The 24645-nt window shown below is 43.2% G+C and overlaps 1 protein-coding gene across 3 annotated transcripts; it reads right to left on the bottom strand.

Moving 5' to 3' along the window:
• Positions 1-23: 23 nt before the first annotated feature.
• On the bottom strand, positions 24-22859 carry LOC135708412 (zinc finger protein 391-like). 3 transcript variants are annotated; one of them, XM_065230512.1, is made up of 2 exons: positions 1406-1549; positions 24-1335 (listed from the first exon to the last, which is right to left on the bottom strand). In XM_065230512.1, the coding sequence occupies exons 1-2, from the start codon at positions 1517-1519 to the stop codon at positions 49-51; spliced, it is 1401 nt and encodes a 466-aa protein (XP_065086584.1). In that variant the 5' UTR covers positions 1520-1549; the 3' UTR covers positions 24-48. The 3 variants fall into 3 exon arrangements, with proteins under 3 accessions (XP_065086584.1, XP_065086583.1, XP_065086585.1); XM_065230511.1 differs by lacking the exon at positions 1406-1549 and adding an exon at positions 22655-22856 and having other exon boundaries at positions 26-1335; XM_065230513.1 differs by lacking the exons at positions 24-1335; positions 1406-1549 and adding exons at positions 21326-22588; positions 22655-22859.
• Between the last annotated feature and the right edge of the window lie 1786 nt (positions 22860-24645).

The raw sequence follows: 24645 nt of genomic DNA on the forward strand, positions 1-24645 counted from the left end.
CGAATGGGCTTACAAATAAATCACGCTGCTAGTATTTATTAGGCAAGTTTAATTTGACTCTAAAACCCCATGGCCCTCGTCGGTAAACTTAGCCGCCCTCCGCTTGGCCTGCATCCACTCCTCTGGATGTTTGTTCTTTTTGTGTGAGTACAAATTCCCATTCGAGTTCATCTCCATTCCGCAAAATTCGCACGAGTACAGCTTCTGACCCGTGTGGCTCGCGCGGTGTTCCTTCAAGTTGACATTCCGCTTGAACCGTTTCCCACAGATCTCGCACTCGAATTTGTCATCGACGTGCACTCGACCCTTGTGTGTGGTCAAAGATTTCTCGTTCGGGTAAACCTTGTGGCAAATGCCGCAGGTGACCTCCTTCGCCTGATGTATCTCGATCATGTGTCTTCGGAGTTGCTTCTTCCTGCTGATCCACGTGTGGCAGATCTCGCACCGGGCCCCGTCCTCTCGTTTCAGTCCCGTGTGCAACACACTGTGTGAATTCAGTGCTTCACGGGATTTGAAATCCTTACCGCAAACGTCGCAGATGAACTTTCTCTCGTCGTTGTGCACTCCCGACATGTGCGACTTCAAAGTGTACACATTCGAAAGACTCTTCTTACAAATCGGACACTCAACCCGGTCGTGCAACCGACGGTGCGTCCGGAGTATTTGTTCCGTTTGGAATGACCGATTGCATTTCTCGCATTTGAATTGTTTCTCTTCGCTGCTCGTGTGCTTCACTATGTGATGAACTTTCAGGGTATGCTTGTCGGGAAAACCCTTGCCACATTCGTTGCATTTGCAGGGCTTCAAATGAGTGTTGATGTGGAATAGCATTTTGTGTTTGAGGGAAAAACTTTTGTTGCAGCATTGCAGCACCGCTTGTGTGTCGTGAACCTTCTTTGCATGCGACTTCAGATGTTTCAAGGTTTCAAACGACTCCGAACACGTATCGCACTTCAGGGATAAAAAATCCTTGATTAGACGATCCTCGTCTGTTATTTCCACAGATATCTCATCCTCGATCGACAAAGACGATGCTGGCTCTTCCTCGGCCTCACTCTTCTCTTCAGCTGAAAGGTATTCATCAGCATACATCTCGACTTCCAAGTCCATCGTTTCGGTTTTGTGTTCGGGTGACTGTTCTTCCTTTTTCACTGGAGATTCGAACTCCTCGTATGACGATTCCAGGAATATCTCATTCTTCACCTGAGTGGGTGGAAGCGATAGCCGAAGCTGTTCTTGGTTGCATCGAACTGTTTCCATGAACGTGTAAAACTGGTTGACTCTTTTGGAACATTCCGAACACACCGCGGAGGGAAGTTGTTCATTTTCCTCAAACTAAAGCATTAGAACAATTTGACTTAGTTTTTTTTTTATTTTAAATTAACAAATCCGTGGAATTGCTTACCAAAAAGTTAGAAACTGTAGTCAATCTGGCACGGAATGTTTCATCGTCCATGGACGCTTCCGATGGTTTTTTGGATTCCAGGCAAAGCCGGCAAATTCGAATGGTTTTATCCATGGTTAATTTTTTTGAGTTTTATTGGAGAAAATCAAGTTGGTCAACGCACAGAATGACAGTTTCTCATTGTATATAGATCAGTGCACGGTCCCTAACCTCACTTTGTGCTCCCTATCATTTTGCTTCTGAGTAAAAGAGATAGCAACGAATGGGAGCCAAAACAAACCACCCAAAACTGTCAAAACTTACGGGTGAGAGAAGAGTGCGGCAAATCTTCGTGAACTGATCAATTATCCTCACAGGAGTATACGGCCAATGAGAACGACCCAAATTTGAGTTTAGTTCACTCATATTCGCAAATAGTGCAGGAATTCAGCGATGAGTAAATTTGCCTCATGTTTTCCTGTGAAAATTTTCGAAAATCTGCCGGAAATTGAGTAAAATTAACGAAAAACATGAGGCAAATTTACTCATCGTTGAGCTTGCACTTCGATGAGGAAACTAAACTCAAATTTGGGCACTCTCATTGGCCGTGCAAGTGACGGCGCCGATCAGCGTTGCCAGATATACCGATTTTCAAACTTGATACCGATATTGATGAATTATTTACGTTACGGTCGACCAGCAGATGGAAATGATTTGAAAATTATAATGACGTTTTGCTACCTGGCAAATCGTATGGAATATTTTTTAGTACTTCATCAGTTTTGTAATTGCAAATCTGGAAACTAGGTGTCGCATGGCCAGTTTTACCTCTGCGTAAATTCATCAATACAGATAAGGTTTCTCAGAATATCGATTTTTGAGTTTTAATAACGATTTATACCAATTTTTTAATAATCAAAATGATTACTGCCTGCCCGCGCTGAACCGTCAGAGGAAACTGTGAATACTCTATAATCACCAAGGAATCACCGAGGGCTAACACAAAAATTGCACTTGCAAGACAAACAAAACAGCTAGCTGTTTCTGTGGAAGGAACGTTTTTCCTCGAAAATTCTGGAAAAGGTATGAAAGAAATCAAATTATTTTCCCTAATGGATATCTATAATTTTAGCGAAATAAGTTTTTACCACATCTGGAGATTAGCTTCGCGTCGACCGAAGATCCTCCCGCACCGAACGGACATAATCGTTGAGGTAGTTGGGTAATATCCTGTTTCGGGCGTCCTGTACTGGTATTCTTGTACTATCAGTTGGTTTACCGATGGTCCCATTTGCTTTTTCATCTACAGGCTTATTCGTCTTATCAACTCCAGTATCGTTCGCGAACTTGCTCGTTTCAGTTTCGTGTGCGGAACTGTCGTCACGCCATTGGTGTACTCTTTTGGTTTGTGATACGTGCCGTTTTAGTACTACTCCATCCCCGTCATCGAGCACCAGGCTGCCGTTTTTCTCATGTACGACGGTGTACTTCTTAGGAAGAAAACGAGTCTCTCCTTTTGCACGATTGTGCCGTTCCACTATCACCGTGTGGCCCGGCTTCACTCTACATGGTTTTGCTCCGCGTCTTCGCGAGATTTTCCCAACAGTTTAGATTGCCGATCGGTACTTTCAAGAAGCTTCTCATCATACGACGCTTTCTCATGCTGCAGTAGCGGTAGTCCTCGTTTGATCTTGCGGCCCAGCATGACTTCCTCCGGTGGCACTTTGGTTACGCTGTGATTTGCTGCATTATGGGCATTGATCGCTTCCCGTAGCTCGTTAACGAAGTTGGTTTTGTTTGTAGAAGCTGTGGCCATTGCCTTGTTGACCACCTTCATGTAGGATTCTACCACCCCATTTTGCTGCGGGAACAACGGGGTTGAAAAAATCGTGGTTATTCCTCGCTAAGCGCAATATTGTTTGTATTCTACGCCATTGAATGGCGGACCATTATCTGATTTGATGATCTTAGGGTAGCCCTCCCTCTCGAAAACCTCTTCAAGTATCTTTTTCGTGGATTCGAAAGAGGTTGATTTTACTGGCTTTGCTATGAGATACCTGGATCTGTATTCAACGATTAGGAGTATCGAAATGCCACCAAACTTGACGTAGGGGCCATTGAAATCGATGGCTATTGTTTCCCACACTGCGTTTGGCACAAATACTCGTTCCATCGGTGTCGTCGTCTCCGGTTTTCCACTAATGGCACATGTTTTGCAGGACTCCACCCAATTTCGGACATCCTTCGAAATGCCAGGCCACCAAACATGCTGTCTGATAATACTTTTCATTTTAGCAGTTGTTGGATGACCTTCGTGGGCTACTTGTAGAGCTCTTTTGCGAAGTTTTTCCGGCATTACGGCACATCCGGTTTTGACTATTATTCCGTTCCGAATGGTCAAGTCATCCTTCACCGCCTTATACTTTCGCAAATCGATCGACCATTCTCCCGTCTGTAAGGCATGCATTACCTTTTTAAGCGTCTCATCGTGTTCTGTACGTTCCCTGACGTCGTGCTCAGTTAGAAATTCCATGGTATTTGCCTCTAGACATCCGATTTCCCAGGGACTTACGTCCTCTTCGAAGGGAGCGTCGTCGCCACAGTATAGTCTTGATGAACTATCAGCTATATTCTCACGGCCTCGTACGTACTCGACGTCATAACTGTATGGACTCAATCGAAGCGCCCAGTCATCAGCGCGAGTAAGGGCTCGTTTTGAATCCTCTCGTGACCGGTTCAGAATAAACGCCACTCCTTGGGCGTCAGTGCGCAATGTAAAATGTCTACCGAGGAGGTAGTACGAAAATTGTTCTACTGCCCAAACTGCACCTAACGCTTCACGCTGGTTTTGGGCGTACTTCCTCTCGGTAGGGGTCTATGCCTTTGAAGCGAAGCTGATTATTCGTGGATGACGAGTATCACTCTCCTGTACCAGCACCGCCCCCAGAGCTACCGGCGATGCATCGGTGTAAAGGATTGTTCTGTCGGTTTCGGAAAAATAACCGAGAGCCTTGGTGCATTCCATGATTCGCTGCTTTATGATGTTAAACGCTTTTCTTTGTTCTGGGCCCCACGACCAAATTTTTCCTGTAGTTGCTGCCCACAAAGGACTCGAAATATCGGCGAAGTTTGGTACGTACGGGCTGATGAACGACGCCAGACCAAGGAAGCTTCGAAGCTCGGATAGAGTAGCTGGCTCCCTGAAATTCTGAAAGCTTTTGATTTTCTCCTCATCGATGTGGAAGCCTTCTTCATCTAGTTCGTGTCCTAGAAACTTGATTTTTGGCTTGTCGTACTCACATTTGTCTTTATTGAGCGTTAGGTTATTTTCTTTCAAAATAAACAGGACCTTTGCAACGTATTTTCGAAGATCTTCCAGTGAACTAGCGAAAATCAAGATGTCGTCAATATAGAAAATAATGTTTTCAACATCTTTTAGTATCTGTACATCCCGTCCTCGGTCAAAAAGGTCGTTAAGTCTCTCGATTCATCTGACAAGGTTAGATGGTAAAAAGCGTTCTTCAGATCCAGTTTTGAAAAATACTTCGCCCCGTGTAGTCGCACTTTCATTTCTTGTATAAGGGGAAGCCGGAAGTATTCTCTACTTATCGCTCGGTTAGGGGCGCGCATGTTTACTACCAAGCGGAAATCGTTTTTCCCTTTTGAAACTGCGGACATTCCACTAATCCAGTTGGGTGCTGAAGTAACTTTCTCAATGATCCCACGTGTTTCCATTTCAAGAAGTCGGCGCTTTGCCCCTTCTCTGTACGCAGCTGGCACGTTGTAATATGCGTTCTTTACTGGTGTAATCGTGTTGTCTACGTTGAACTTGACTGTAACGCCTGGCATCGTCGGGAATTCCTTCACGTCTTCTGTTATTTCGCAAATATTGATTTGCAGTAGCCTTAAATCGCTAGCTGTCGATCGACCAAGAAGTGATCGGAGTCCCTTACGGATGACATGGAAAATCGCTGTAATGGGAGGGCTGCTACTATTTGGTACAACTATCTCAGCTCTAAACGTCCGTTCCACTGACAGCGGTTCTTTCGACCCGTATGCGAGAATTCCCTTATTCTTTTTGCTAACCATTTCCAGTTTTGCCTTGCCGGATTCAAAGTCGCGCTCTATGCGGTCCCAATCATTTCCGCATACGACGTTGACGTCAGCACCGGAGTCAATAAGAAAAGAAATCAAACTGGCTGACCCCAAACTGCAGTTAATCAAAACGTCTTCTAAGGATAATGCATTGATATGCTAGAAAGAACAAAACACATGGTGATCATCAATAAGTATATTATCACATTGATTATATAAAAGTTATGCATTTTTATTCTTTCAGTACCTGTTTGTCATCTTCACGTCCGTCATCATGGTCACTTGATACGTCCTCTCGCTTAAAACGGACTGCATTGACACGTCTGCTTCTGCAAGCTGCTGCGAAGTGCCCTAGCTTGCCACAATTGAGGCACTTCTTATCGAGTGCAGGGCATCGACCGTTCCTATGGAATAAAAGGTTGCACCGTGAACAGCGGGACCGTCGTCCTTGAGCATGATCGATCTGACGGCGTTTGGCAGGTGGATCACTCGTGGAGTTATCCAGATTCCTGCGTTTCTGGTTGCTACTGTTCGTTTTATTCTGGTGTTTTATTTGAAATACATGGTCGTTTGCAGGTTGTGTTGTCTCAGCCTCATATGCCTCGTCACGGGTAGCTGCCTGCACGATGAAATTCGTTTCGTGTCCGTACGTTCTGGATGCTTTGACTAATGCTTTGTTCCGTAGACCTTTAAGCAGCTGCGCTCTCACAAATCGGTCCTGGTCGTCATTGCTGTAACCACATAGCCTGACCTTGCACATTAGACGTGCATGAAATGCGACGGTGGATTCATTCTTTTCTTGCATCATGGACGAGAACGCTTCGTGTTCCGCCGCTGTGTCTGTCATTGATCGGAAGTAAGCATGGATGTTAGCAGCAAACGTCTTATAACAGTTCACGTCCGTCAAACATGGGCGTAATTTTGCTGCTCGGACTATCTCTTGTAGATCGGGGCCCATTGAAAGAAACAAAAGCTGTGTTCTTTTCACGGGGTCATCGACATTACTCAGCGATGCGGCAATCTCAAAATTTTCTATATATCTATTCCATTCCTCCCACATCTTATTCGCCGGAATACCGGAGGGGAATGGTTGGATGTTGTCCCATCTTATCGCAGATGATTTTCTCTCACCCGTGCTGGGAGCATCAATAGGCACACTCCAATTCGGTTCGGTTTCCCGGTGTGATGAGGATGGGCGGTCGTATGTTTGCAAGGATTGTATGGTTGAAGCCATACACTCGAGAACTTTTTCAATTCGATCCATCCGGTCGTTCGGAATTTCTCCTCCGAGGTTCTTCGTGAGTGACGTTGGACACATATCAGCTTGACCATCTTTCGAATTCGCCTTTCCATTAGTTGGTCCGGTACACGGTTCGGTAAGGGATTGATCCGGACACGATGGATGTATGGGTTCTTTTTCAGAGCCAGTGCCATCAGCTTCGTCACCAGAACCACTGCTATTGGTATCGTTGCTTGCAGATTTATCGCTGTAGGATTCACTACCGTCGGAGTCACTACCGTCAGAATCGCATTCCGTGTCCACGTCACTGATTGCATGGTTATGGTCAACTGCCTCGTGCTCTTCATTAATTCCTTCCGATTGCGCTTTAACGGGAGATTTGGGATTTACATCACAGTCTTCCTGTTCCGTTTGCTCGACGGTTCGCACGTATTTCCCATTCATGGTGCTACGTTGTCTGGTTGTGCAATTCGCTTTCGCTTTGCTTCGTATTGCTGCACTATAAACCTGTAACAAACACATATGCAAAGCATTCGCTAGATCTCGAATGCTCCGTCGTCTTATTGATAACGGGGATATTATGATTTTTGTATGTTTTCCATTCGATTTAGCGGCGACGTCCCGACCCGCACTATTAACATCCGTTTATCAGTGAAAGGTCGCCTTAGCGGCTGTCTCAACACGTTCGAGGTTGTTTCAAGATTCGATCATAGCGGCTGTCCCAACTCGCTTTCTTGTTTCTATCCATAGCAAACACGTTTTCTATATTAGAATACAGTCACTTTTATTACGGATGTCCCATTCCGCATTGCAATCTTTGAAAGTTCTACGTAACACATAACTATAACTTTTCAATAATTAGTTTTGTTCTATACGCCTCTTTAACACATTTTTCCATGGTCCTTAACTTGATGTTGCTCCTATTTGAGCAACTCCTGGCAGGATCGCCATTGTGAATACTCTATAATCACCAAGGAATCACCGAGGGCTAATCACACGGAAGCACGTCTTACCGTCTCAGAAGCTGCAAGTGGACTGTGCAGAGACTATGGCGGTACCAACGATGCCTGGTCGAGTGCTAAGTCGCTGTGGACGGAAATCACTCACACATTCATATTCATCTAGCTAAGAGGCGAACAGGGCGATGCGCTGGATGATTTCGCCCGAGTTTAGCACATGTTACACTACAGTATTTATGCACCACACAGAAACTATTGTAAGAAACTTTTATCTTTTTGAAAATATCAAATTTTTTTAGTCTGCTCAATAAAATCCATCTTTAAAAACGTCTTATTCTTCTTCTTCTTCTTCTTCGCATTTCAAGCTTATTGCATATCGCAAATTAGCTTATTGCGTGCTCTCAACTTAGTGTTCTATATGCACTTCCACAATTATTAATTGAGAGCTTTCGATGCCTGTACCATTTTTGCATTGGTATAATTGTGTTTCAGTCCAATCATACTTCTATGCCCAGGGAAGCCGAGAAATTTTCCAACCCGAAAAATTCCTAGACCGGACCGGGAATCGAACCCAGCCACCTCCAGCATGGTCTTGCTTTGTAGCTGCGCCTTTACCGACTGAGCTAAGGGAGGCCTTTAAAAATGTCTTATGCTCTTGCGTTTTCGGCTACCATGGAGTCGAGAAAGAGCTGACGACTCATCCCGATCTGGGAGGGAGTAGCAGATAGCACACACGGACTTCATTGTATACTTGTTCTTCTTGTCGTGAAAATTTGTGCCATTGAAATCAAATCAAAACAGGCGTAGCAAAATATCGTGTTTTGTTTTGAGCCTGTAGTGATTATTTGAGATTATTCAGTGTGCAGTGAGAAACTGTACTTTTCTGTTTGGTATTTTACTATGCCACTAGATGTTTTGACAAAACAAATGTTTTGACCTTGATTAATAATATCTTTAAATATTGATTTGTGTGTATTTCGAATGAATTAAAAAGAAACGGTGTTCCATTGAATAAAATATCTGGAAACGACAGATTGTCATAAATTAATTTGCGCACGAATTCAATACCGCCTTGTGTATTCCTGTTCAACTATAGGAAAAGCATCATAAAATTCCTTGGCTTCCAATGACAGTTCGGGGCAGCAGAGCCGTCCATTTTTCTCTCTTCGCGACTCTCCCTCAGATCCCGATAATCCTCGAAATCGGGAAATACTTTTATTCAGAGAACAAATCAAGCAGAACATTGCATTAGGTCCTAAGTAACATTGATCGATTCTCTTCATCGACTTTCTCTTTCGTTAATAACTTGGGTATAGAACCATTTCTTGTCATGTTTGTCGTAGAAGATAGATAATAGATTCTTTCATCGATCTGTAAGCTGAAAATAGCTAGAAATGTCTTAACATGGCCGTGATGATGGAAAGAGAAAGTCGTCGAAGAGAATCTATCAATGTTACTTAGGACCTTATGCAATGTTCAGCTTGAAATAGGTCCATCAAAATATTAATTTTTCATCTTCTTGATCTCCCTAATAAAAATAAGCATAAAAGAGAGCTTAACGACGTGTTCGGAGAATCATCCAAACCATTTGTGGGATAGTTTACGCATCCGGGATACAGTTCGTTTATGGTCTTTGTTTATTAGGGCTGCTTAAATCTTCGCTTTGAAGTTTCTTCCAACTTTCCCTAGGAATGCCTTTTTTATAATGCGTTTTTCCAGACTCATTTGCTGTAGCTTTGCGGAGCCGATATTCCTTGTTTAGATAACAAAATTACTTGAAACTAACGATAGTAAAGCGGGGGCCGATTACTCGCGGCTATCTCGAGGTTAGGGGTAACAAGTTGCAACAAATGGATGGCAGGGTAGGGATTGTGAACACAAGGTTTCGAGAGCAATGTGCTCTTGAACTCGAATTAAGCGACATACTGATGAAAAAGACAAACATGGGGGTACACCTCCCTAGGAATGTTCGTCCACCTTACCCTAGAAGTTATTTTTCGATTCCTTCCAGAAAGCTATTGTGGCTTCCCTTGGAAGCTTCTACTGGCTTCGCTCGAAAGATTATTCCGTCTTTTCCCGTCAGTTTTGTTTTTCAACTTCCCCAGAACTTCAGGAATGCTTCCAGAGTTTTATCATAGAGGTAACTCTAAGACTAGAAGGTCCCGAAATAACGTGCTCAACTTTTTGGCTCAGCTCTGGTACTGTCTTCGGTCCCAAGCTAATCGATTCACCCCTCGAAACATAGGAAAAACCAATCACCCCTCATTTTACCTGTCAAACTTTCATAGCGAATCAAAACAAACATTGCGTAGTACTAGAATTTCGACTAGAATAGGGTACGTTAATCGTTTGCTTGGGACCAATAGGCTACTAAAGTGGTGAGCCAATTTAAAATCGTTAGTTTCGTATTGATTGTTGGTTTTATTGCGGTTCCATTTGCTTCAGGAAAACTGCAGGAACCTTTTAGAAGTCCTGAAACTTCAGAATAGTCCATACTTTTAGGTAAGTTTAAAGACCTGTAAGGGTAAGTTTCGATAAATTAAAAACAGTTTCAGTAACTGCTGTTAAGGTTCGAGATCCCGGCAATTTCAGGAGTCTAGAGAACTCTAGTGAACTTAAGGAAAAATCTGAAATATTTGGGAAACTTCACAAGCTCAAAGAACTTCATGGAAATTTAATGATTTTCAGGACAGTTCCACTTGTTTCAAGAGAATTGAGATAACTTTAGGGAAGCTCTGAGAACATCAGGACATATAAATTCAAGGAAATTTCTGAACCTTTAAAGAAGTTCCGGGCATGCTAGGCAAACACAGTTTTGGTTACTGTAGAGTTCAGTAATATTATGCGTTAAGCAGAGGTACGTCTCTGTATGGTTCGACTAAAATACATCCCTGTATACGTCTGGTAGTATATTGGAGAAAATAGGAACGAGAGGATGATCACAAGCGGTATCGAGTTAGTTGCGATACGAATATCACTGGAGGTGGACGGGAGTAGCTGGTTGACGCAGAACGAACCAAGAGGCATCGAGCGATTCTACAGGTCACGAACTGCTCATTTGCTAATAACTTTGCTCAGAAATGACGAAACATTGTTCTTTTTGAAGCAGTAGATAGAATAGACTTTACACACTTAGAAAAAATCACCGACTTCGATAATTCATTTACCGAATTCTCAACAGCTGAACGGTCGGAAATGTTTTCGGTAATCAGCAAAAGCTGAATAAGGCTTTTTTGAATATTGTCCACACTAGCCCGAACCTGTTTTGGATGTGTAACGAGTGCGCCAAGCTGATGAAATGTGCTCGGTTCAAAACTGCCGTCTCGTCGTTTGGCAGTGTGATTAATTCTATCACCGAGAGACAGGAAATCGCACACGCTGAGCTTAGGAAGGAAATGGCTAAGCAAGAACAGCAGATCGCTCAGCTATCGAAACGAATCGCATTGACAACTCCGACAAACTCCGATTTCATGCGTCAACCGCCATTAAAACGGCGCCGCGATGAAGGCTCGCTCACTAGCAAACCACTTGTTGGTGGTTCTAAAGCAGTAACAGGCGACAATGCCTTTACCGAGGTCCTTACTGTCCCTGAACCCAGCGAGCTGTTTTGGCTGTACCTTTCTCGTATTCATCCTAGCGTGAAATCTGAATCAATCGAGAAGCTGGTCAAAGGTTGTGTACAGTGTGAAGATCCGATTAAGGTTGTGCCACTAGTCAAAAAAGGATCCGACATCAGCCGTATGAGCTTCATCTCGTACAAAGTCGGAATGGATCCCAAACTACGCGAAGCTGCTCTTAGATCGGATACATGGCCGAAAGGAATTTTGTTCCGTGAATTTGAAGACGGTTCAAAAAACATGTGGTTGCCTCGTTTGAACACGCCTACCATCACGATCTCTCCTATTCCGGGACCTTCCGAGTTCTCAACTCCCATTTCCGGACTAGACCCAGTCTGCTGATTCAGAATTGGATTTTGCGTTGTGAATTGGAGCGCTGTAGACCAGAACGCACTGCCTGTCGCATTATGGGAGACCTCGAACCACTCGATCCAGTCGCGCTAGCTGTTTCCCGCCATCAAAGCCGTTCTATTTCCTGCCATCAGAGTCGTTCTGGCCCTGCGGTCGAGTTCGGTGGTGAGGTCTCCCGAGCATCGTCGTCAGGCAAGTATGCATACATTAGTTACAGTCATTTGCCTGATCAGTTTCCGTGTTCCAGTGCAACGCTTCATGATGTTTACACGATTTCCAAGAATAATGCTGCTACCTTTATTGCTTCTGGACCACCACCATCACCACCGAGACGCATCGTGGATAGCACTGTGGAAGCCCCTGATTTCTCTGCCTCAGTCGCGCTTATTCCAGCCAGCGCTCTGCATAGTCGTCTCGGCCCTGAGTGTAGATGTAGGTCGGGGGTCTTCCAACCAGCTATTACTGGCAAGTATATTGACGATTCAGCTTCTCCTTTGCCTGATACCGCTTCAACTTCTAGCTGTGTTTCCGGTTCTGCGATCTCCACACTAGCCACATCATATCCATGCATCCGTCCTGCCAACTACCAGCAGGTTTATGCCGCCGAACCTCCCGACCCAGTCGCGCTTGCTGCAGACATCCGCCATCGTCATCGTCCCGGTCCTGTGGTCGGTGATGGTATCGGGGGCTTCCGGCCTGCAACCTCAGGCGAGTATGTTAGTGATTCCGAACTTTCGGTACCTGATGTCCTTTCGATTTCTAGTGCCCGTGATTGCTCCTCGAATGGTCTCCGGATTTACTACCAAAACGTGCGTGGGCTGAGGACTAAAATCGACTCGTTTTACCTGGCTGTTGCGGAGGCCGAATATGATTTGATTGTGCTGACGGAAACGTGGCTGGACGACCGAATCTACTCATCGCAACTTTTCGGGTCACTCTATTCCGTCTTTAGAACTGACCGGTCTGCCCTAAACAGTCAAAAATCGCGCGGTGGCGGAGTCCTGATTGCAGTATCTACTAAACTAGCCAGCTACGTAAGTACGTCACCCATTTCCAGTCAACTGGAACAGCTGTGGATTGTCGTAGAACTTCCACAAAGCAAGCTTAGTGTAGGCGCAATCTACCTGCCTCCCGACCGCAAAAACAACTGCACGATCATCCGTGAGCATGTGGAATCGTTAGGGTCAATGTCGTCACAATTAAGTCCCTGCTCTCCCGCTTTCGTATTTGGTGACTACAATCAAGCTGGTCTACAGTGGCGCTTTACAGACAGTGGCACACCATTAATTGATCCACTGCTTTCGCATATGCCGGTTGCTTGCTGTGCTCTTTTGGACGGTTTTAACTTTTACGGGTTCACACAAGTGAATACTTTTCCGAACCAAAATGGACGTTTTCTAGATCTTGTCCTGGCAAATGATTCCGCACTACCGGGCACTTCTGTTTCCTTGCCCGTCGAGCCACTGATTGATCTAGATGCCGATCATCCCGCTCTCGTCGTGTCATTTAGTTTACCTGCGCCGATTCTTTTTACGCCGTCATCTGAGTGCTACTCTTTGGACTTTCGCCGGGCCGATTATGTTGCATTGAACAATGCGCTTGCGGAAATTGATTGGCAATTTATCGAAACTGCCGCTAGCGTGAATGATGCAGTGGATTTTTTCAGTGCTGCACTGGAAGATGCTATTTTCCGCATTGTCCCAGCTCGACGACCTCCGCTAAAGCCTGCATGGTCTAACCCACGCCTACGCGTGCTAAAACGTCAACGCTCTGCCGCCCTCCGAAGGTATTGTAACTCTCGCTCGCCGTACTACAAACGACTGTTCAATTTTGCTAGTTTTATATCGAATTTGTTTTTGATTCAGTTCCAACCTGGATCGGGTATCAAGATTGGGTCTGCTTGTTGCCTTTCAAACGTCAGTGTTAACGTTTGTTTTTGTAACCTGGCTCGGGTTGAGGTTCGCACTGACAATAAGCTCAGGTTCACACGGGTTGGAACTGGTTCCAACCTGGATAATAAACAAATTCGCTAGTAGTTATCGAAATTACAATCGTTTTCTCTATAATCGACACGTGAGACGCACGGAAGCGAACCTTCGCACGAATCCGAAAAGTTTTTGGTCGTTTGTCAACTCAAAACGGAAGGAATCCGGGTTGCCTTGTTCCATGTTTGTCGGGAATGACTCGGCTAATAGTGAAAGAGAAAAATTCGACTTGTTTGCTCGTCATTTCAAGCAAGTGTTCAACGATTTCTCCGCTTCGCCAACACAAGTGCTGGATGCTGCTGTTGGGATGCCACGTGATGTGTTTAGTTTCGTTATTCCGCGCATTTCAGAAGACATGGTGATAGCCGCAACACGCAGACTGAAGCTATCGTTCGCCTCCGGACCTGACGGCATTCCGTCATCAGTTCTAAAACGTTGTGTAGCCAATCTCTGCCTTCCACTTGCAAGGCTATTCAATCTCTCGGCACAGCAATGTGAGTTCCCCTGCCGCTGGAAACTTTTTATCTGTTCCCAGTGCACAAAAAAGGAGATAAACGGAATGTCATAAATTATCGTGGAATCACCTCCCTGTGTGCCTGCTCAAAACTGTTCGAGATAATCATAAATGGTGCTCTGTTCGCACGCTGCAAAAATTATATCGATACAGAACAACACGGTTTCTACCCGAAGCGCTCCGTGTCCACGAACCTGGTGCAGTTCACTTCTAACTGTCTGCGATGCATGGATTCGTTTCCTCAACTGGCGTGACCCAACGAACTTGCCACCGTACGAGGAGCGTTGCCTTCTCCTGGGAATCGAGCCATTAGAGGTGAGACGGACGGTCGCTCAAGCTATGTTCGCTGGAAAGCTGCTTACAGGTGACATTGACTGCCCAACACTGCTGTCACAGCTAAATATGTATGCCCCTGAGAGGTCTCTTCGTCAACGCGACTTTCTGTTTTTGGAACCACGAAGCCGGAATTATACACAACACGAGCCAATTCGAGCAATCAGCCGGCAATTCAACAACTTTTTTTATATGTTCGACGTCAATGTATCAGCTGACGTGTTTCGTCATCGGCTACTTGGCCTTTTCCGTACCGTTGACCGTAAATATTTAGTTTAAGTTTTATTCATTTAGACAGTATTTGTCAGTTGAATTTTTCAATAAACAATAAACAATAAACAAAATTAGTTGTCAAATTTACCGGACGATCGAACTGTAATTTTGAGGCCGATATGCAAATCGAAAATTACCGAGAGATCTGTAATTTTTTAAAAAGGTAACCGACTCAACTGTAATTTGCTTTAATATTGTTTCAAGGTGGCGGTCACTGCAACCCATGCAACAATTTGGCAGCAGTCGTGATCAATGTGTTAGTGTTGCAAATTGTTCTACCAATGAACAAAAACAAGTTTTTGTCGGAAGGATTCGGCGCTATACACTGAAAACAGAGAAGCATTGGATGAAGATTCCAAATGCTGTTTTCAGATCGTCGCCAACGGGATTGGAACTTGGAACGACAGAAAAAAAAACAAGCAACAACATCGGCCATCTGTAATCGGTATTTATTTAGATAACGAAAATTAATTTCTTACGGAAAATATCTACGATTCGCTCATCTTGGTGTTACATAACAGCCTCCATAATTTCACCTTTTTATTTATCACAAACACGAACGTTTTCAAAGTCGAGTTCAAAGTCGATCTAAAATCACAATATGGTGGATTTGACGTTTACCGAGACCGTTACCGAACTCAGTAATGAAACGCTTTGTTTACCGAAACTGCAGTAAAATATTTCACCGAAGTCAGTGATGTAGCTGATTTACAGACCTGCCGGTAAAAAATGTTTACCGTTTTCGTTAAATTAAAATGAAATTACCGAAGTTCGGTCATTTCATTTACAGTTTTTAGCAATAAAGCGAGAAAATACCGAAACATCTGCAATTTTTAGTGTTACCGATCTAAGAAGACAGTGATTTTTTTTACCAAACTCAGGGTCTCATTTTAAAGTGTGTAATCTATCAATGACTTTAAAGAAAAACAAATTTCAACAACTGAGTGAAAATTTATTAACAAATGAGCAGTTGGTGTGTAAACTCTAGATAGAGCTGGAATAAGAGCGATACAGCTTTTGTAAACAATGACTTCTCTCGATGATTTCTCGAAAGTCATAGCTCTCCCTGGCAAATCGACATCCCCATCGAGAAGCGGAAGACTTCCCCTACTCGATGGATATGTTGCTTTATGTAGGCGTGCCTTGAATTCCTAGAAATCATCGAGAGAAGTCATTGTTTACAAAGGCTGTTATGCCCTAATTCCAGCTCTATCTAGAACTGTGCATGCCAAGCATGATTCAGGGAATTTTCAAAAAATTCAGCAAAGTTCCGAGAGGTTCATGAAAATTTTAGAAACGGAAACGAAGCTACATGAACATTAGAAAATTGTGAGAACATTTTAAGGGAGGTTCTGAGTGCAGTTTCGAGAACTTTAAGAAAATCGGGAAGATCCGAGAGATCTCAGAGATCAGAGATCCATTAAATAAAAAAAATAAAAATAAATTAAAGCGCTAAAGAAGTTCCGAATACTTCAAGAAAGTCCAGGGACTTTCAAAGGAGATAAGAGATTTTCCGGTAGTTTCAGAGAGCTTCAAAACAGCCCCATTAACTTAAGGAAAATTGCAAGAACATTGAAGGAGCTGCGAGGAATTATGGGATATTCAGAAGTGCAATTCAGGAATGTTCCAAAAATTTCAGGGACATTGTGGGGTTTTCAGGGATGTTTTATTTGTATCAGAAAAATAGCTGGATCATTAGAGCATGTGAGAAACTTCAAGGAATATTGTGCTAACATCCCAGCTAACCGTAATCATTTCTTCCACATCTTCTCCTTGTATCTTTCGACCATCCGTATGCCCTCTGGCGTCCGGCTTTTTTGATAAGTTACTTCAAATCTACCTTAGGCAGTTTTCCCTAGCGTGTCCAGGAAGTTCATTAAAGTTCTAGCGGATGTATCTATCGAGTTCTCCCAGAAGTTTCTTTCGTCTTCCTCTGGAAGATTCTCCATAAGTCATTCTCCGTAGGTTTTTTACGACTTCTATTGGAAAGTGTTCCTAAGCTTATTCTGACTTCCCCTCGAATTGGCTTCCGATTTCCAAAACTTTTCTGGTTTCCTCTGAGTGCGTCCTCCGATTTTTTCCAAATGTTTCTAAATATTTCGTAAGAAATTACTCAATATTTATCTTGGAAGATCCCCATCGGATGTTTATCCGACATTTCTTAGAATGTCCTGCAAACTTCCTCCACAAGATCTTCTTTATTCTTTCTCTGTCGGTTTTGTCGGTATCATTAAGAGACTTATTCAAATGTTCGCCGGAAAATTCTTCCGACTTACCTGCAAAGTATATTTTTCGTTCTTAGTCCAAAAGTTTGAATTTTCACCTCCAAAAAGCAAAACTATAAAATTAATTAAAATAGTGAATACCCTCAAGACTTTGCGAAGGAAATTACAAGCTGCTGTATCAGCCACCACAAGATGGGCCTGTAGGGTCGGCTTTGAATTATCCGCAGAAAAGAGCGTGGCTTCCCACGTATGCCACTTCCGTCATCGCCCGCTACCAACAGCCATCGTTGCGAACAATATTCCAATACCCAACAAGAAGACCATCCAGGTTCTCGGTGTACGTTTGGACCGGGAGCTGAGGTTCGACGCACATTTCAATGAAATCAAAGCCAACTGCCGCACGCGGCTAAACCTCCTCCGGAAACTTTCCAAACCACACCGGAGCAGTAACAGAGAGATTCTACTTAAAGTGGCCAAAGCCACTGTAAACAGATAGATTATTCTACGGGATCGAACTGTTCTGCCTTTCCAACGACTCTCTAACCACACGACTAGCCCCAACGTATAACCAGGCAATCAGAATCGTCGCAGGACTTCTGCCTTCAACACCGGCTGAGTCGGCATGCGTCGAACTCGGTGTACTACCGTTTCAATACCAAGTCGCCGAAACGCTGAGCTGCAGAACGACCAGCTACCTGGAAAGACCACCGGGAACCACGAGGTCTTTCTCCTCAGGGAGGGGAACAGAGCTCTCGGAAACTTGGTCCATCAGGAGCTCCCACCCGTGTCCAGGGTACACTGGAACGGAGCCAGAGGATGGACAGAACCAACCAAACGCGTTGACCTTTCAATTGCCAAGCGCTTCAAGGCAGGTAAAAACTCCCGTGCCATGCAAGCCCACGTAGCGGAGCTGCTGAGAACTAAATACGCAAATTTTCAACACCGTTACACGGACGGCTCTAAGGCCGTGGGGAAGGTCGGATTCGGAGCAGCGGATGTATCCAATAGCTACTTCTTTCGACTACCCGATCAGTGCCCCGTCTTCTCGGCGGAGGCTGCGGCCATCCACTTCGCCACCACGACACCCGCCAATAAACCCATATGTGTCCTAACAGACTCCGCCAGCGTTTTATACGCCTTGAATTCAGCAACATCCAGACACCCCTGGATACAAGGGATCCAAAAGGCCGCGCCGCCTAACACCTCATTTGTTTGGGTACCCGGCCATTGCGGTATCCGGGGCAACTGTGAAGCAGATCATCTCGCTGCCACAGGTCGCTCCGGCCGGATGGCCACCACAGTTGTACCATAGAGGTAACTCTAAGACTAGAAGGTCCCGAAATAACGTGCTCAACTTTTTGGCTCAGCTCTGGTACTGTCTTCGGTCCCAAGCTAATCGATTCACCCCTCGAAACATAGGAAAAACCAATAACCCCTCATTTTACCTGTCAAACTTTCATAGCGAATCAAAACAAACATTGCGTAGTACTAGAATTTCGACTAGAATAGGGTACGTTAATCGTTTGCTTGGGACCAATAGGCTACTAAAGTGGTGAGCCAATTTAAAATCGTTAGTTTCGTATTGATTGTTGGTTGTACCCAGTCAGGGCCCGGGCCCGGGAGTGGTTCGCAAAAAGGGGACCGTTCCTGAGAAAAATAAAGGGCGACACCTCCAAATGGAATGACATTACGAGCCGATGGGAACAACAGGTCTTATCCCGGCTTCGATCCGGACACACCCGAGTGACCCACAACATGGGTAGCGCTACCTCTTTCGGAAGTTTTGCGACTCCTGCAACACGATTATGACAGTCGAACACCTGATTGTTAACTGTCCCTGCTTCCATAACATCCGGCTCCTCTATGGAATACCGAACAGCATACGTAACGCCCTCTCTAACGACCCGTCCACGGAAGCAGCCCTAATAGCTTTCCTAAAAGATGCTGGGCTGTTCTATAAAATATAATCAATATATACAAAATGACTACGCTTCGAACATGGACACCACTGGAGTAAGCCTGGATATCACATGACGATTACCTGACTGCCTTCGACAACGACCACCGCCATTCACACCATGATCCGCCAACCACGCTAAGAACCAAGAAAGGAACTATAATGAACTCTGTTTAAAAATACTCTGTACTAAGGGGACTCCCTACTGGGGCTCCACCAACCTCAAGGAGAACCCCTTCTGGGTTCTCCAAACTCTCAACTATGTAATTAGGGAAGCCCCCTTCCGGGGCTCCCGGAGATGAACCAGCCTGCGGCTGAAAATCTCCTAAATAGGGATAATAATAATAATAATAAAATAGTGAATACCGGTAAATCTCGATTTTTAAAACATTTGATACCGATAAGCTTGAAAACAATATGGCAACGCTGGCGAGGGTGGCCAGATTATTTTTTTCATTATCGGTAGTTTCTCAAAACTTTTATCGGTAGTTATCGGTAGGCCGTCTTAAGAAGGCTTAACGAAACTTTAAACCTTTCTGAGCGGGAGAAGGATGAAAACAAATCACGCGCAATTTTGAACTTTTGAACCGAGCCATCAGTCCTTCAACCTTATACATTGGATAGTCTAATCTAGAGTCACGCCAAGAGTGAAGCCAAGTCTACCTATTGAACTGTCAAACCGGCTACCTATCATGTAAAGTAAACAAACATTACGATGCTATGAAAGGTTAACAAAACGCAGCAAAAAAAATATTTTTATACCATATCAAAGTGGATGCACTTCAATCGTGTCAAAAATATGGTGTAATATTACTTGCCAAAAAGAACAAAATCATTATTAATACAGTGCATGAACTGACATAACGCTCCTTTTACTGCATTTGTTTATTTTTGTGGCCATAAAATTATGTACATGTGATTTTCGACATGATTGAAGTGCATCCTCTAGGATGTAATATCACAATCTCGTGGGTATTGGATTGTTTTAAATAAAATGGGGGTACTGCTGGACAACTGTCTTTGAAGTTGTTCACAACATTAAGTGCTGTTTGACTGTATATTCAGGAACATTCTCTAATTGAATATACCAGAGGAACTCAGACCAGCCCAGCAGTTCACTCATAGATCTAAATGCAAAATGTAGGTTCTCGAGTGAGCTCAAGAAGAAGAGGTAGTTAATGACCCCATTAGTCCCCTTAATTCAAATAATGCTGCAACTCACACAAAACAAACTACAGAAGTCTATTCATCATCCTCTATAGTCGACCTTCAACTGATTTACTACAGCCACTATTTTTTTTCTCGCTAGAAGTCATGTGAAATTGATGTAGAAGTCCTTTGTTGCCAGGGAATCTTTCGAAAACCGTGATTCGAGTTCAACTTTTGTTTCTCTTGGCGTGACAAGTAAGTGTGAGTAGGACGAACGGAATACGGAACACACAAAGGGAGAAACAGAAAATTGCATCTCTGCTAGGAGGCTGACAGAGAGAGAGTCGATTAAACGTTAAAAGAAACTCATCATTTTGGATTGAAGTTACAAAACGCATTGCGTTCGATAAAATTGACTAAATACGGAAAACAAAACATAGGTATTGAACATTTATCAAGATTACTTAAAATCTGTGTTTCTCGGTAGGAAAATTGTAAAATCGGTAGTTTTGAACCTTTCGTCTGTGAATCGGTGTGCATCCCGAAAATCGGTAGAACTACCGATAAATCGGTAGGTATGGCCACCCTGGCTGGCGCCGGTGCATCGGTGTAGATACTCATGTAATAGATGTGCGGATGCCAGCTAATGTATCCAAACCAGCTAGGTGGCATCCCTATCTTGCTTGCCTTGCCTTGAAAAGAGCTAACATCGCTGCTGACCCGCGAATTGCGGGCCCCACTGACAGCTCATAATTTGTAAACAAATAGAAGATTCAAGCCAGAATTTCAAAAAAGGCGTGACTGATATTATGGATATTCTTAATATTTTTGCTTACATTTTGTGAAAAATAAACTTAGGACTCATAAAATATTATTTTCTGATTTTCTACCACGAAGTCAACCATTTATATGGCATAAAAGGGAAAATAATTTCATTTGATAAAAATAAGACAATTCAGTCACGCCATTTTTGCAGTTCACACTGGAATTGTGACGTTTCAGATGTTGGTTTCAATAACATGGCGGCATGCAAACGGACTGTGAAAATCGAATGGAAATTCTCGCGTACCTTCTCAAATAGACCAATCTACATTGATCGATTCTCTTCACCAACTCTCTCTTTCGTTAATAACTTGGTTGCATTCCTACTTCAGGCTTTTCCGATCGAACCGTATTTCCCATACAAAACAAAAATGCATATTCAAGCATATTCATGGAATAAGTTTTATTTGACACCAAAAATCGTCCCTATCTAGTCAATAAACTTGGACGCCCCCTGCTTAGCCTGCCTCCACTCCAGTGGGTGTTTGTTCTTTTTATGTGAGTACAAATTCCCATTCGAGTTCATCTCCATTCCGCAAAATTCGCACGAGTACAGCTTCTGACCAATGTGGCTCGCGCGGTGTTCCTTCAAGTTGACATTCCGCTTGAACCGTTTCCCACAGATCTCGCACTCGAATTTGTCATCGACGTGCACTCGACCCTTGTGTGTGGTCAAAGATTTCTCGTTCGGGTAAACCTTGTGGCAAATATCGCAGGTGACCTCCTTGGCCTGGTGTTGATGCATCATGTGTTTTCTGAGATGCTGTTTCCTGCTTATCCAAGTGTGGCAGATCTCGCATTGCGCTCCATCCTCCCGTTTCAGTTCCTTGTGTATCAGTTTGTGCGAATCAACAGCACTGCGGGATTTGAAATCCTTACCGCAAACGTCGCACATGAACTTCCTCTCGCCGCTGTGCATTCGCGCTATGTGCGACTTCAGAAGATACATGTTCGAAATGCTCTTCATGCAAATCGGACACTCCACCTGGTCGTGCAACCGAAGGTGCGTCCGGAGCTTTTGTTCCGTTTGGAATGACCGATTGCATTTCTCGCATTTGAATTGTTTCTCTTCGCTGCTGATGTGCTTGGCGCTGTAATGAACATTCAGGCCAGTCTTGTCCGGGAAACCTCTGTCACATCCGTCGCATTTGAACGGCTTCAAATGAGTGTTGATGTGGAAAATCATTTTGTGTTTGAGGGAAAAACTTTTGTTGCAACATTGCAGCACCGCTTGTGTGTTGTGAACCTTCTTTGCATGCGACTTCAGATGTTTCAAGGTTTCAAACGACTCCGAACACGTATCGCACTTCAGGGAGAAAAACTCCTTGATTAGACGATCCTCGTCTGTAATTTCCACAGATTTCTCATCTTCGATCGATAAAGACGATGCTGGCTCTTCCTCGGCCTCACTCTTCTCTGCAGTTAGAGGGTCTTCAAACATCTCGACTTCCACGTGGATCGTTTCGGGTGTGTCTATCTCTGGCAGTTCTTCCTTTTTTACAGCACAACCGAGCTCCACATACGGCGATTCCACAAATACCTCACACTTGATCTGAGTGGGTGGAAGTGATAGCTGAAGCTGTTCCTGGTTGCACCGAACTGTTTCCATGAACGTGTAAAACTGGTTGATCCTTTCGGAACACTCCGAGCATACACTCGAAGTAAGTTGCTCACTGTCCTCGAACTAAAGCATAGAACAATTCGTCTTAAATGTTGGTTGATTCACTAACTAATGCATGGTATTGCTTACCATAAAGTTGGAAACTGCAGTCAATCTGGCCCGGAATGTCCCATCGTTCATGGATGTTACCGATGGTTTTTCGGATTCCAGGCAAAGCCGACACATTTGGATGGTTTGATCCATGTCTACAATTTAAGGAATTTCAAAATCCACCCCGAGATAAAACTTTATTATTGGCGAGATGGAAGCATTCGTGGTCTTAGCTTATAAAGCCTGTCGGAAAGACAAATCCAGAAAAAATACTTTTGACTGTTTAATACAGTACACGCTCGTCTGATTTTACTCTAAAGTTAGTAACTTTTACTCAGTTTCGTATTTGTATGCAAAATGTCAAAAACTGACCAACATTAATTTAGCACAGTGAGTAACATTTACTCTAATTAAATAAATATGAAACTTAACTGTTTTGAGTAAAATCAAATGAAATAAACGTTCGAGAAATTTTAAAGTTCGGAGCTGAAAGTAAACCCTAATAAAAATTACCATAAAAGAGAGCTTAACGACGTGTTCGGGTATCATCCAAACCATTTGTGGGATAATTTACCCATCGTGGATACAGTTCGTTTATGGTATTTGTTTATTAGGGAATCCCACAAAGTGTTCAAACAAAGAATGAAAGATTCTGCGTTCAGTTAAACTGGTCTGGACAGTTTCACGAATTGACCTCTTTTACGAATGTTTCGGATCTTTCGGAGGACCATCCACTGCACAATGCACAGTGGTCCAGAATGCAGATTTAGGTGGAATGGTTTTGAGCCTGAAATTGAAACTTTAGACTAAAAGTTTCTTCTGCAAAGTTGTTCCTTATAGTTAGGCCCTTATTTTTATGACAATGAATTCTAGGGTGGTTCTTATTATCAATAAAATCAAAAATCTAACTTTTTTGTTTGAATAAATTAAGGTATACATTCCTTGACAAAAGTTATAACCGAGCTAATTTATAGCAACTATGTATAAAAAAAAAACTTTTTTTTATCTCTTAGAGTGACTGATTTAGAGCTATTTTCTTGAATTGAGTTAGTTGTCTCTAAAAAAAAACGAGTTAGTTGTTTGAGCAAAAATATGCGTCATAAAAAGTTCTAAAAGTATTTAGAACAAAGTTTTTACGGGAAACAAAAGCATAAAAAGATTTTTAAAGAAAGCCGATTTTCTAGGGGCCACCCTAACCTGCTCGTTTAAAATAATCATAACTCATGAACCATTAGAGATAGAAATTTGATGTCTTGAGCAAAGTTGCTTCAAATTGATTGTTCTAGAACTTTTTCAAACAGTGCATTGGTCCATCTCAAATAATAAAAGAGTTGTTATTAATTATGTATATTAATGACTTGCGACGTGTTTTACGATTTTACGACATTAATCTTTTTTGCAGATGATACTGTGTTATTCATTGCAGCTAAGGATTTAGATGATGCCGTTTTACACTTGAATGAAGATTTGCGATCTCTAAGTAGATGGTTGAACTATAAGCAGTTGAAATTGAATACAAGTAAAACTAAATTTATGATAATTTCGCGGAGTCGAGTAAATGAGAACGTCTCTGTTGTAATTGATGATGAGACTATTGATCGCGTTCGGGAGATTAAATATCTTGGCGTGATTATTGATGACACACTTAAGTTCAACTCTCACATTGAGAATGTCATCAAGAAGAAGTATGGAATTCTATGTCGACTGAAAAACGATTTAACTATTGCCAGTAAAATACAGCTATACAAATCAATCATCTCTCCTCATCTAGACTTTTGCCCTTCCATTTTATTTCTGGCCAATGCAACACAAATATCGAGATTACAGCGCTTGCAGAGTAAAATAATGCGTTTGATTTTGAGATGTAATAGATTCACTTCCTCAACTTTGATGCTAGACGCCTTACAATGGTTTTCGGTGAAGCAAAGAATTGTATATTTGACTATGGTGTTCATTTTTAAAGTAGTTAACGGTTTGCTGCCTCGATATTTGTGTGATCGAATTGAAAGAGGAAGTGACTTTCATAGATA

Source organism: Ochlerotatus camptorhynchus, unplaced genomic scaffold, assembly GCF_037179485.1.
Source record: "Ochlerotatus camptorhynchus isolate MF236.1 unplaced genomic scaffold, CSIRO-AGI_Acam_v1.1 ptg000330l, whole genome shotgun sequence".
Taxonomy (NCBI): domain Eukaryota; kingdom Metazoa; phylum Arthropoda; class Insecta; order Diptera; family Culicidae; genus Ochlerotatus; species Ochlerotatus camptorhynchus.